The sequence below is a fragment of the Bos indicus x Bos taurus genome, chromosome 1 (genome assembly GCF_003369695.1).
Source record: "Bos indicus x Bos taurus breed Angus x Brahman F1 hybrid chromosome 1, Bos_hybrid_MaternalHap_v2.0, whole genome shotgun sequence".
NCBI classification, from domain to species: Eukaryota; Metazoa; Chordata; class Mammalia; order Artiodactyla; family Bovidae; genus Bos; species Bos indicus x Bos taurus.
Window position 1 is genome coordinate 101,769,568 of NC_040076.1, and position 14,734 is coordinate 101,784,301.

General features: G+C 32.9%; 1 protein-coding gene across 1 annotated transcript in view; it reads left to right on the plus strand.

The window, feature by feature from the left end:
• The window catches only part of SI (sucrase-isomaltase), a 114,358-nt gene that overhangs the window by 70,355 nt on the left and 29,269 nt on the right, over window positions 1-14,734 (plus strand). The window contains exons 32-39 of the mRNA XM_027552332.1: window positions 976-1,086; window positions 3,522-3,584; window positions 5,529-5,645; window positions 7,052-7,139; window positions 8,072-8,210; window positions 12,907-13,040; window positions 13,957-13,991; window positions 14,079-14,195. Of these exons, the coding sequence (XP_027408133.1) occupies window positions 976-1,086; window positions 3,522-3,584; window positions 5,529-5,645; window positions 7,052-7,139; window positions 8,072-8,210; window positions 12,907-13,040; window positions 13,957-13,991; window positions 14,079-14,195 (804 nt within the window). The remainder of the gene's footprint in view (window positions 1-975; window positions 1,087-3,521; window positions 3,585-5,528; window positions 5,646-7,051; window positions 7,140-8,071; window positions 8,211-12,906; window positions 13,041-13,956; window positions 13,992-14,078; window positions 14,196-14,734) is intronic.

A 14,734-nucleotide genomic window follows, 5' to 3' on the forward strand; every position in this document is an offset into this window, starting at 1 on the left:
TGCCAGTCAGAATGGCTGCGATCCAAAAGTCTACAAGCAATAAATGCTGGAGAGGGTGTGGGGAAAAGGGAACTCTCTTACACTGTTGGTGGGAATGCAATCTAGTGCAGCCACTATGGAAAACAGTGTGGAGATTCCTTAAAAAACTGGAAATAGAACTGCCTTATGATCCAGCAATCCCACTGCTGGGCATACACACTGAGGAAACCAGAAGGGAAAGAGACACATGTACCCCAGTGTTCATCGCAGCACTGTTTATAATAGCCAGGACATGGAAGCAACCTAGATGTCCATCAACAGATGAATGGATAAGAAAGCTGTGGTACATATACACAATGGAGTATTACTCAGCCATTAAAAAGAATACATTTGAATCAGTTCTAATGAGGTGGATGAAACTGGAGCCCATTATACAGAGTGAAGTAAGCCAGAAAGAAAAACACCAATACAGTATACTAATGCATATATATGGAATTTAAAAAGATGGTAACAATAACTCTGTGTATGAGACAGCAAAAGAGACACTGATGTATAGAACAGTCTTTTGGACTCTGTGGGAGAGGGAGAGGGTGGGATGATTTGGGAGAATGGCATTGAAATACGTATAATATCATATATGAAACGAGCCACCAGTCCAGGTTCGATGCACGATACTGGATGCTTGGGGCTGGTGCACTGGGATGACCCAGAGGGATGGTATGGGGAGGGAGGGGGGAGGAGGGTTCAGGATGGGGAACACATGTATGCCTGTGGCAGATTCATTTCGATATTTGGCCAAACCAATACAATATTGTAAAGTTTAAAAATAAAATAAAATTAAAAAAAAATTATACCATCAGTCCATCTGTCAGTCTATGTGATAATACAATACAATGATAATTTAAAAATGGAAAATTGTAATATTTCATAACAGTTACCCAGGGGGCTATACTTCCATATCATAGACACCTGTTTTGTATTTCATTTTCATTTTAGGATCCAGCAATTTCAGGAAATGAAACGAAGCCTTACCCTGCCTTTGAAAGAGGACAGGAGAAAGATGTCTTTGTCAAATGGCCTAACACAAGTGATATTTGTTGGGCAAAGGTATTGAATTGATAGCTTGAAATAAAATAAGTGTAAAAATGCTATTTCGTTGAAAGTTTCTACTTAATTAAGCTACTGTTAAGGCATATTCAGAAGAAGAGATACAATGATTTAATAGCTAATAAATAAAATAATAGATACTCCATGAGTTCAGTCCAAACTGTTAGAAAGAATTCATACATCATATGTCCAAATACTATTCGTTTCATCTTTCATTTGTTTTTTATATTTCTTGGTACCTTTGTGTTTTATTATAAAATTACTACTAATAAGATGGTTATTCATTATTCTATACTACAAAAGTCATTTAATATTTGTCAGTCAGTTCAGTTGCTCAGTCTTGTCCGACTATTTGCAACCCCATGAATTGCAGCACCCCGGGCCTCCCTGTCCATCACCATCACCCAGAGTTCACTCAAACTCTCGTCCATCGAGTCAGTGATGCCATCCAGCCATCTCATCCTCTGTCGTCCCCTTTTCCTCCTGCCCCCAATCCCTCCCAGCATCAGAGTCTTTTCCAACGAGTCAACTCTTTGAATAGAGGTAGCCAAAGTACTGGAGTTTCAGCTTTAGCATCAGTCCTTCCAAAGAAATACCAGGGCTGATCTCCTTCGGAATGGACTGGTTGGATCTCCTTGCAGTCCAAGGGACTCTCAAGAGTCTTCTCCAACACCACAGTTCAAAAGCATCAATTCTTCGGTGCTCAGCTTCCTTCACAGTCCAACTCTCACATTGTAATTCTCTTTAAAACATCTTGTATAATTGTAAACGGAGAAGGTAATGGCACCCCACTCCAGTACTTTTGCCTGGAAAATCCCATGGATGGAGGAGCCTGGTAGGCTGCAATCCATGGGGTTGCTAAGAGTCGGACACGACAGAGAGACTTCACTTTCACTTTTCACTTTCATGCATTGGAGAAGGAAATGGCAACCCACTCCAGTACTCTTGCCTGGAGAATCCCAGGGACGGGGGAGCCTGGTGGCTGCCGTCTATGGGGTCACACAGAGTCGGACACGACTGAAGTGTCTTAGCATAGCATAGCATTATTGTAAAAGCTATACCTATATTCCTTACTTGAACAGGGAACATAATTCATTGTATTTCATTTAGACAATAATATTCAGATCTGATTATATTAATACACTGTAGAAAACATCCTCCTTTGGCTTATACATAGAGTAAAGATGCCCAATACTCTATAAAAACCTAAATGGGAAAAGAATTTCAGAAACAATAGACGCATGTATATGTATATGAACTAACACAATATTATTAATCAACTATACTCCAATATAGAATACATTTTTTTTAAAGAGTAAAGAAAAAAATCCACTAGTCACAATTGAAATGAAAATAATTTCCATAGTGGGAGATGTAATTAAATGCAATGTGCAAGTCTATTTGGATCTTAGACCAAAAATATTAACATCAGTGATAAAAGTGGTGACATTTGAACATGGCCTATAGATTAGCTAGTAATATTGTATTAATGTTAACTTCTTGGTTTTGATAATTGTACAGTGGTTATAAATATATTACTATTAAGAGAAGCACGGTGAAGGGTATAGAAAAATACCAGGTATATTGTTTGTGACTTTTCTATAAGTCTGAGACTATTTCAAAATAAAAAGATAAAGGTAAAATAGAAAAAATTCTGTGGTAAAGGTGAAAAATCACAATGTTTAAGAAATGTGCAAGTATAGAATATTGATTATTAAAAGGGATTATTTCCCTCCTACTTTCTTCTAATTCTATATTTTTGTACATTTTTTCATTTTACTACCTTTTAAGCACTATTCTCTATCAGCAACTAATCTCTTATATGTAATTACCCTTCTGTGGATTCTACTTTCTACAACATAGATTTAAATCCCAGAGCTTTTGGCATGATTGAATCTGAGTCCTGTTTTGTGTTTGTGATTGGAGTAGAAGAAACATTGGTAGACTAAGAAGCAGTGACTGGAGTAGGAATATGGTGGTGAGAGGATTTTAGTACTACTGTGAAAACCAAGAGGATTATTTGCCTCAGTATGGCATCATTCAACTCAGATATTCAATTCCTTTCATATAAAACTATATATATTTTTGTTTTTCAAGTGTTATCCTGGAGCAAGTGTAGAAATAATTTTAATATATCACATTAAATTAAATTTGGTGTACGTGTTTCAAATTAATTGTTGACTAGACAATTTGGTTACACGCATTGTTTTCAAAATCACTACCTACACCAAGGTTGGATTTTTTTTATTTGTCATATTAAAAAGATTAATATGGAAAATGGAAACAGTTTCCAAATGATACATATGCCAAAACACAAACTAAGCAAATAATTGAAGGAATTATTTTTTATTATTTGCTTATGAAACTTTATTTACAAAAGTCATACCACACTGAATTTATTTTGAACTGGTTTCTCATTTCTTCTCTTTTTGTAGGTTTGGCCAGATTTGCCTAATGTGACAATAGATCAAAGTCTAACTGAAGATGAAGCTGCTAATGTAAGTTTCATATTGATTAATTGTAGAACTAAAAGAAATTCAGCACTTAGATTTAATAATTAGAGATTTCACTGTTCTGCATGTGAATATCCAGTTTCTCCAGCACCATTAGCTAAAGAGACTCTACTTTCCTCATTGCATATTCTTGCACTCTTATCAAAGATCAGTTAACTATACATGTGTGGATCAATTTCTGGGCTCTTTAACTCTGCGGTTGGCCTATATGTTTATTTTTATGCCAAGACCATGCTTTTCACTACTGTAGCTTTGGAATATATCTTGAAATCAGGAAACCTAATGCCTTCAGCTTTGTTCTACTTACTCAAGATTATTATGATTAAGGAACTATTCAAGGCCTTTTGTGGTTCCAAATAAGTTGGAAACTTGTTTTTTCTGTTTCTGTAAAATATGTCATTGGGATTTTGATGGGGGTTACATTGAATCTATGGATTACTTTCAGTACTGTGGATATTTTAACAGTATTATTTCAGTCCATGAACTTTGGTTTCCTTTCTATTTGTCTGTTTCTTCTTAGATATCTTTCAGTAATGTTTTATATTTTTTAGTGTACAAATCTTTTATTTCCTTAGTCGTTTATTTCTAAGTACTTTACTATTACTTATTGCTATTATATATTGGATTACTTTCCTAATTTTCCTTTCAAATAGTTTATTGTTAGTGTACAGGTGTGTAACTGATTTTTGCATGTAGATTTTGTATTCTGCCAACTTTATTGAACCTATTTATTAATTCTAATAGTTTTGTGTGTGTGTGTTCTTTAGGGATTTCTAAGATTACATCATCTACAACAGAGACACTTTCAGTTCTTTTTTCTGATTAGCATGCTTCTTTCCCCCTTATATATGTCTAGTTATTCTGGCTAGGACTATGTTAAATAGAAGTGGTGAGAGTGAGAAGCCTTATCTTGTTTCTTATTTGAACTAGAAAACTGAAAGTGTTTTCCTAAAGAGTATGATATTAGTTTTGGGCATTTAATATATAGTCTTCATCATGTTAAGGTAATTTCTTTCTATTCCTAATTTGTTGGGAGTTTTTTGTTTTTATCATGAAAAAGTGTTGAATTTTATCAAATATATTTTCTGCATTGTTTATTGATATGCTTATGCTTAGTCATTCAGTCATGTCTGACTCTGGGACCCTTTGGACTATAGCCCACCACGCTCCTCTGTCCTTGGGATTTTTCAGGCAAGAATACTGGAGTGGGTTGTAAATTCCTTCTCCAGGAGATCTTCCTGACCCAGGGATCAAACCTGCATCTCCTGTGGCTCCTGCATTGCAGGGGGATACTTTACCCACTGAGCCACTGGGGAAGCACTGTTATTGATATGACCATGTGATTTTTACCATATATTCTGTTGATATGCTGTATCACAGTAATTGATTTTTGTGTGTTATATAATCCTTGCCTCACAGGGAAAAATCCCACTTATTCATGGTGTATGATCCTTTTGATGTGCTGTTGAATGTGTTTTGCTAATAGTTTGGCTGAGGATGCTCGTATATCTATTCATCAGATATTGTTAGTTTGTGTGAAACTAGGAATGTGTCCATTTCTTCTAGGCTATCTAGTCTGTTGTATAATTATTTATCGTGGCCTCTTACCATCCTTTCTATTTCTGTGACATCAGTTGTAATTCTCATCTTCCATATCTGATTTTATTTAACTTTCTCTTTTTTCTTAGTCTAGCTAACAGTTTGTAAGTTATATATATGTTGTCTATGAGAAACTCAGTTTAGATTTAAGGACACACATGGACTTGGTTGTTGGAGGATGATCATGGATATTCATTCATTAGGGTTGAGATCAAGCTACCTTTACTATCACTTGTTCACAATTTGTGAATCTGATAGACAAATGTCTTACTGAAATATAAGATTTCTTTTATGACTTTCTACATGTTGGTCTAATTTTTGTTTTTACAGGCTACCAAAGCTCATGCAGCTTTTCCAGATTTCTTCAGGAATTCCACAGCAGAGTGGTGGGCAAGGGAAATTATAGATTTTTATAATAACCAGATGAAGTTTGATGGATTGTGGATTGTAAGTAAACTTTGAGAAATTTATATTTTAAGTTATTTATTGTGTACTGATTATGCAAAAATTTTACTAAGTTCTAATAATCTTAACAAAGTATTCTTTATGAAATTATCTCACTCATTTTTTTCTGTAAAATTTTCTTATGCAAAGAACTGATAAAATGCAGTTTTAACAATTCAAGTATTTGGCTGTTTTTTGCTGAATATTAAAATTGAATTTCAACTTTACCAAGAAACCAAAGTAGTCTCTTTAATGATTTATAAGTGCTTATAAATATTTATTTTATTTTCATTTAATGTAGGAATAAATCTTACACTCAACTGTCAGTCTTTGGTTTAAGAAGTCATAGTCTCTTACAGATGTAGCAAAATCATCCTTTAAATAATTTTCTAATTTTATGTGTAACTTTAAAGTGTTGATATAAGAGTTTTAGTAATAACATTTTGAGATAACATAAGATGAATTTACTATATCACAAGTAAACATTTAATACAGGATATTTTACATAATACTTCTCTAGATTTTTGTAGGTGAACTTATCTGTTGATTTTTCAGCATGTCTGCATTAATTTACTTGCTTTTTGAATTAAAAAAAATTATAGAGGTGATATTAAGTACAAGCCTTGAGGATATAAAAGTATGTATTTTTTAAATTAATGGAAATACAATTTTATTTTATGTATAAAGTTGTGCACTATAAGGGATTTTATTAAATAATCCCTAAGAATTATATCTTGTTCCAGAAAAAATAACCTTTTTATGCTAAAGGAATCACCTTTAAATGTGTGTGTTATTTTCTTCTGTTGCGTCCAAATCTTTGCGACCCCATGGACTATAGCCCACCATGCATCTCTGTCCATGGGATTCTCCAGGCAAGAATACTGGAGTGGGTTGCCATTTCCTCCTCACCTTTAACTGGCAACTAATTTATATATTTATATGATGGTCCCTTTATGTGTGGCTACTAAGATGTGTATTCAATAGAGACTTTTTGAAGTTTTCTGTATTTGTAAACTATATCTTGAAGTTTTAAAAACCACAAGCCATTTTTCAAAAATAAAAATTATACAAAGTTCCAGGGCAGAAGTGGAGGGAAAAAAATATACACTATTATAATTTAGTTTTATGTCTAGAAACACAGAAAACAATTTACTTTTACATGTAGGTTTTATCTACAGAGGAAAATAGGACATTTTATATTTTAAAAAAGGAGACATGAACTGTAAAATGTTAAGAAATATTGAGCTAAACAAAATTCTTTGGTATTGTTGAGATTGTCTTATATTTTTGCTTTTTAAAAGTGTTGTTATTTGGATATGCTATTTCAATTTATTGAGTTCCTGAATTAGTTCTTTTAAGAAGATAAGCCCTAAATTTGTTTTTTGTTTACTTTTCTTTCTCTCTTTAAGGATATGAATGAACCATCAAGTTTTGTAAATGGAACAACTACTAATCAATGCAGAAATGCAGAGCTGAATTATCCACCTTATTTCCCAGGTACAATATTGCCGTTATACCTTTGATGTTATCATGTTATTATCATTTATTTATCAGGTTTATATACTTTATGATTTAGAGAATAGGATTCACATTCCCAATTCTCACTACCCATTTGCACACTGGACTACACCTCAGCTCATTACCAATATCATCTAGATCATCTAACATTACTTTGAGGAAAAAAAAAGTCAAGAAATATGCTTTACCTATATGAATACATTTCTAAATTTGATTATTTTGATTTTCTTATGAATCTTCTCAGATTTGAGAATCCTTAGTATTGTTTGAATAAAAATCTTTAAATCTTTCATAAAGTTTTTTTTTTTTTTTTTTAAGTTTTTCTTCACTAGGGAAAAAGTGAAAGAATGCTAACAACACTTCCTTGGTTGTCCCTGACCTAGGAGAGAAAAGTACAGTCTTTTGGCATTCATCCATATACTCCTACATAGTCAGTAAACTGCATAAAAGCTCTGAAAATTTTAATCTGAAACTGAGAAAAAATTGGATCAAGAGATAGTGCTATTGTAGCATTTGCCTGGCTCTTTATCCCAGGGCTTTATGTTAGCAAATGGAGTCTTTTTTAAAAAAATCTATTTAATCAGTATTTCTCATCTAAATGCGTAAAATATAGTAGATTTTAAGAAGTACATTTTTCATGGTTTTATGAATTCATATTATTAACATTTTTGTTACTAAATAAAGTAAAATTTTGCACATATTTTCCAGTCACAATTGTAATTGCAACCACTTACAATTGCAGACCAGTTTTTAATTTAAAATTAGCATAAACAAAGTGCACAATTGGTTAAAAAGTACTCTTTTTCAAACAGTGATTAATGTTTTACCAAAATAGCTTATGACTACAGGTTCCACATTTCAATATAGATGACTTTATAACATATTAATGTTTTTTCATTGATTCTCCCTAGAACTCACAAAAAGAACTGATGGATTACATTTCAGAACCGTGTGTATGGAAACAGAGCAGATTCTTAGTGATGGATCATCTGTTTTGCATTATGATGTTCACAATCTATATGGATGGTCACAGCTGAAACCAACTTATGAGTAAGCAATTTTCATAATCATCCTTTCTATTATTTGTTAGATATTAATGTTCCTACTTTGAGTCCTTCCCTGATGACCTTACCTTACTTGGCCATTCAAAGCACTTAGAATAGTTTCTCTCTCTCTCTGTATATTTATTTTAAATTTTCATCCTATTCCCAAAGGACCCTGAATCATTTTATTTTGTTCCCAAGCATGTACTCAGCTCATAGTATTACAATGCCTCAGGAATAGTAAGTGCTCAAAGAATAATTTTTAATGAATATTTGAGTAAAAAATATATAGTTTGATGTCATTAATTAAAGCACAAATGCTAGGCTAAATCTGCTATTTAAATCTATTATTAGCAAATAAGAAACTATGTAATTGACTTTGAGCTTCTCAAACTTTAATAAACATACTTGTGCTCAGTCATGTTTGACTCTTTGCGACCCCATGGACTGTAGCCTGCCTGGCTCTTCTGTCCATGGAATTTTCCAGGCAAGAATACTGGAGTGGGTTGCATTTCCTATTCCAGGGCATCTTCTCAACCCAGGGATTGAACCCATGTCTCTTGAATTGGCAGATGGATTTTTTATCACCACAACATCTGGGAAGCCCACTAATAGCTCTATTAAACAAATTCTTATATGAGGCTAATAATGATGAAACATAGTCAATTCTTTAAATATCAAGTCTCTATTAACACTGTGCAATGGATTTTTCTGCAATGATACAAATGTTCTATAATTCTGGATTGTTCAATATGGTAGCTACCAGCCATATATGATTGTTGAACAATATGGCTAGTGTAACTCAGGAAAATAATTTTACATTTTATTTAATTTTCATAAATTTAAATTAAACAGTACCATGTGGCTTATGGTCACCAAATTACACAGTGCAACTCTAGATCATTGGTTCTTAACTACACATTGTAATCAACTGGATATTTTTTAAATTTTATTTTATATTGGAGCATATAACACAACATATTAACAATGTTGTGCTATTTGTAGGTGTATGGCAAAGTGGTTCAGTTTCTTTTCCCATTTAGGTTAATAGAATATAAGTAGAGTTCCCTGTTCTATACAGTAGACCTTTGTTGGTCATCTATTTTAAATATAGTACCAAATTGGAGATTCTTGTACTGTATAAATTCTGATTTTAATTAATCTGAACTGTAGCCCAAGAATCTGAATTTTTTATTTTTTTTTAATTTTTTTTAGTTTAATTTTATTTTTAAACTTTACAATATTGTATTAGTTTTGCCAAATATCGAAATGAATCCGCCACAGGTATACCCGCGTTCCCCATCCTGAACCCTCCTCCCTCCTCCCTCCCCTACCCTCCCTCTGGGTCGTTCCAGTGCACCAGCCCCAAGCATCCAGTACTGTGCATCGAACCTGGACTGGCAACTCGTTTCATACATGATATTATACATGTTTCAATGCCATTCTCCCAAATCTTCCCACCCTTTCCCTCTCCCACAGAGTCCAAAAGACTGTTCTATACATCAGTGTCTCTTTTGCTGTCTCGTACACAGGGTTATTGTTACCATCTTTTTAAATTCCATATATATGCGTTAGTATACTGTATTGGTGTTTTTCTTTCTGGCTTACTTCACTCTGTATAATAGGCTCCAGTTTCATCCACCTCATTAGAACTGATTCAAATGTATTCTTTTTAATGGCTGAGTAATACTCCATTGTGTATATGTACCACTGCTTTCTTATCCATTCATCTGCTGATGGACATCTAGGTTGCTTCCATGTCCTGGCTATTATAAACAGTGCTGTGATGAACATTGGGGTACACGTGTCTCTTTCCCTTCTGGTTTCCTCAGTGTGTATGCCCAGCAGTGGGATTGCTAGATCATAAGACAGTTCTCTAGGGGGTTGTAATGAGCATCCAGGATTGAAAACCGGTAATCTAGTAGATGGCTAAAGTTGGTAAAACAATGAAAAGCATTTTGCAGTAAAGGGTATGGGTAATATTTCCTCATTTAGCGAAACACACATCTTATTTCCAGGACCAAACTCTTTTCAACCTAGAATAGGTGAATTGTTTAAGATATTATTACATGAATGACTGACTATAGATTTGTTCACTAAATCCCAATGTAAGGGCATTCAGAAAAACTAGTAGATGTATTTCTTAAGAGTAATACTTTTTTATTGAGACAAATGCTTCTTCAGTTAACCCTATTGGAACATAATATGGAGCACAATTATCCTTCCCTAACCTCACTTTACCATAAAACTATAGATATTAAAAATAACAGAAATATTGAGAGGTGACTGGTGAACCCATTAGCAAAACTTATATAACTTGAGATGAATGTATGTACTTTAAGGGAAATGAAAAAAAATTTTTTTTTCCACAGAGCAAAATAAATTGAATTTCTGGAGCACATTACAGAATCTAGCATGGTTCCTGACACACTGTGCAATGTTTAGTACATCTAAGTGAACCAGTTTTATCTTACCACAGCTATTAAAATTGTATAAATAAATTCAGGGAAAAATTAGGTAAATCTCCAGATAGTTGGTATGTTGTTATATGATACGTTATAAGTTATTTGGGGAAGTTAAAATCCATTTTCAGCTCTCAAATAGCATTATGAGGAAGATATCGGTACAGTTTTCCAAAGAACATCCATTTAATGTTAATTTTGTTCTTGTACATAAAATCTTTCAGTAAAAGTTTAACCATATTTGTTGTTTAAATTAAAAGATTAATAGATTTTAAATGTTGAGTTAAATAGCTCAATTTATGCATAGCCATAGACTTTTTATATCTTTTAAGTACTTTCTTATTATTTAACTTTTTCAGTTAAATGAGAATAAAATTGTTGAACTCTCAGCTATTATAGAGATTAAATATAGTCATTATACATTTAAAGATCTTGCAAATGTAAAAGGATGCTATAAATAAATTACATTTAAACAAATGATGGAGAGTAAGACTTTTTAGCATTAGAAAAAACTGGAAGAATGAAAAGCATATTTTTCTTCAAGTTATTCAGACTACCATTTTCAGTTTCATTATTTCAGTTTCAATAATTCTGTTTCCTGTAAGTTTGAGATATTAATTCAAAAATTAATTATATGCCAAGCACTATATTAGGTATAAGGAGTACAAAGAAGATTAAGGCATTCCTTAAACCTCCAGAGTCTCAAGGTCTCATTGAAGAATTTTTATGTATAAAGAAATCAGTACACACTGTGATCCATCTTTAACAAGGAAATGATTACATACAGTTGATAACATGCCTGTAGGTTACAAATATGCCTAAGAATTTGAAATATTTTTCCAATATAGTTCTATAGTCCCTATTCATATACTATTTATTTTGAATAATAAAATAAAAGCAATTATTTTTATAACTAATACAATAGTGTTTTTTTTATTTTTGGTACATTTATAATTATAATAGATACAGATAATATATTGTATTATTCTTAACACTAGCATATATTTTAAATAAATAATAAAGTCAATAAACTTGTTCTTCAAAGGCTGAAAAGAGAGGAAAAGAAAAATATATGATCTAATTTTTAAAACCATTCTTTTGAGATCTGGCTTTGGAGAGATTCTATGCTTAAAATAGAATAACTATTTTTAATTTTTTTTTTTAATTTTTAAGACCTAGAGAAGCCTTTCTGTCTTTAAACTACCCTCTAAAACAGGGAGTATTATAGCAAAGATTCTCTGCAGAGTGATATGGAGATTAATTGTTGACAAATTATAAATAAGAGTTGAAGCATTAATAGGGCCTAAACTTTATTAAGAGAATCTGTTTAAGTAGAATGAAATGAGTTAATTCCAAAACTCACAATATAATTAATTGAGTTGATAATATCAGTAGTTGGCTTGTATTCACTGGTCAAATAGCAAAAGGGCCACTTAGGCATGTTGTTCTGCTAAATGTTGGAAGGGAAAAAAGATGTCTTCCATGTTTGTGAGGATTTTATAGTATAAGAGAGAAGACTCACTTGTAAAGAGCTAGCTATAGCAAGAGACAGCATCAGTTCAGTTCAGTTCAGTTGCTCAGTCGTGTCTGACTCTTTGCGACCCCATGAATTGCAGCACACCAGGCCTCCCTGTCCATCACCAACTCTTGGAGTTAGATGGCAAATAGATGGGGAAACAGTGGAAACAGTGTCAGACTTTATTTTTGGGGTTTCCAAAATCACTGCAGATGGTGACTGCAGCCATGAAATTAAAAGATGCTTACTCCTTGGAAGGAAAGTTATGACCAACCTAGATAGCATATTTAAAAGCAGAGACATTACTTTGCCAACAAAGGTCTATCTGGTCAAGGCTATGATTTTTCCAGTAGTCATGTATGGATGTGAGAGTTGGACTGTGAAGACAGCTGAGCGCCGAAGAATTGATGCTTTTGAACTGTGGTGTTGGAGAAGACTCTTGAGAGTCCCTTGGACTGCAAGGAGATCCAACCAGTCCATTCTGAAGGAGATCAGCCCTGGGATTTCTTTGGAGGGAATGATGCTAAAGGTGAAACTCCAGTACTTTGGCCACCTCATGCGAAGAGTTGACTCATTGGAAAAGACTTTGATGCTGGGAGGGATTGGGGGCATAGACACCATAAATAAAATACTTTTTTGTTTAAGGAAGTAGTCTTATGTAGAAATATATGAAGAAAATATCTCATATATTATAAGAACTCATAGTTCCTCTCCATCTATATTAGTGCATTGCAAAAGGCAACTGGCAAAAGAGGAATTATTATTTCTCGTTCCACATATCCCTCTGCTGGACGATGGTCAGGACACTGGCTTGGAGACAACTATGCAACATGGGACAATTTGGAAAAATCTATCATTGGTATGTGAGAGTCACCATCTTTCTCATTATTCTTTTGAAGTTTGTATTAGCTATTCACTGTTGCTAGTTCATATACTTTATAAGTCCTTTGAATATGCTTTTGGCACCATGTTCTCTGACAAATAGCATAATGAAAAAGCAGTGGGCCAGAAAGCAGGATTTAGCTTATTTTGAGAAAATAATTTTGTCTCTTTTGGTCTCAGTTTCCTTTTGTGAAAGGGCAGAAATGGAAAGATAACATATAGAACTAAGAAAAGAAATGGATAGAAATTCTAGAGTCTAGGGAATAAGAATATCTTGTAGATGCTAAAGTATGAAACATCTCAAACAAACTTTTAAAGTTTTCTGACTATCTTTGAATAAAAAGTAAATAAAATATTATTTTGTTAAAGGCATTATTTTTCAGTTTCAGATACAGACTTAAATATTCTTTATATTTATATTAGGATTCAAGGAAAACATTTAATCAATGTTTAGAAATATTCCCTTAAAAGAAGAGCTGGAAATTCACATACATTCTATTTCATGAAAATGATCACTCCTCAGGGGATTTTGTCTAATAAGGATAATTCAGTTTGTTTCAGATGATAAGATCTATGGCAAAATAATTACAGAAACAGCCTTTTATTTTAATAATAAAACCAAAGAAGCCATTAACATATTCTTATACTATAATTTGTTCATAACAGTTTTGTGATCTAAATGTGTCATCTTGAAAGAATCAGAGTCTTATTTTTATAAATGTCATTAACACTATAAAGTAAAAAAATGCATACATTTTATAGGAAGAAAAAATAAAAAGTGTATTAATCTGAAAAGCTGTTTTATTGAATTAGAGGTCAGTTTTAGAAAAAATAAATAGAAAAAAGCAAATATCAAAATATTGATTTCTACAATTTTCTTTTCTAATTTTTAGGTATGATGGAATTTAGTCTCTTTGGAATGTCATATGTAAGTAGCTCCATTCCTCTTATCTTCATCACTTGTGAATATTAAAAAACATACTATTAACATTCATTAAATATAACTGTATTTTAGACTGGAGCAGATATCTGTGGTTTCTTCAACAATTCAGAATATCAGCTTTGTGCCCGCTGGATGCAACTTGGAGCATTTTATCCATATGCAAGAAATCACAACAGTGCATTTACTAGAGTATGTAATTACTGCATTTACTCTCATTCCTTTGTCCCACTAACCTTAAGCATCTTTGACAAGAATTCACCCTTCCTGGCTGATTTCCAGCTTTGAATCTCTTTACATTTACTGAGGGCATCTAAGCCCATCAGTTTAAGAATTTTCTGATTTGGGTCTTCTTTATACTTTGGGGTTTAAGACTTGGTTGGCTGGCCTATGTACTGCTGCTCTATATAATTTTGTGGAAGCCAGGGCAAAAACTGCTTCTGGAAATCCTTACAAACCTGGATAGAACAATAAAAAAAAATTGACTTCAACCTAAATAATTAGAAAAAGTCATTTAAAATATTAGTATCAATGCGTGAAATTGGCAAGTTTAAACAGCAAACATTTTAAAAATGAGTTGAGAAGAAATAAAAGGAAAAGGGAATCATGAGAACTAATTTATATGTGGTAGCACTATATACTTTATATATACTTTACTAAACTGGAAGAACTTTTTGAGTGAGGTGGTTGGTGGCGTTAGTGGTAAAGAACTTGCCAGCCAGTTCAGGAGA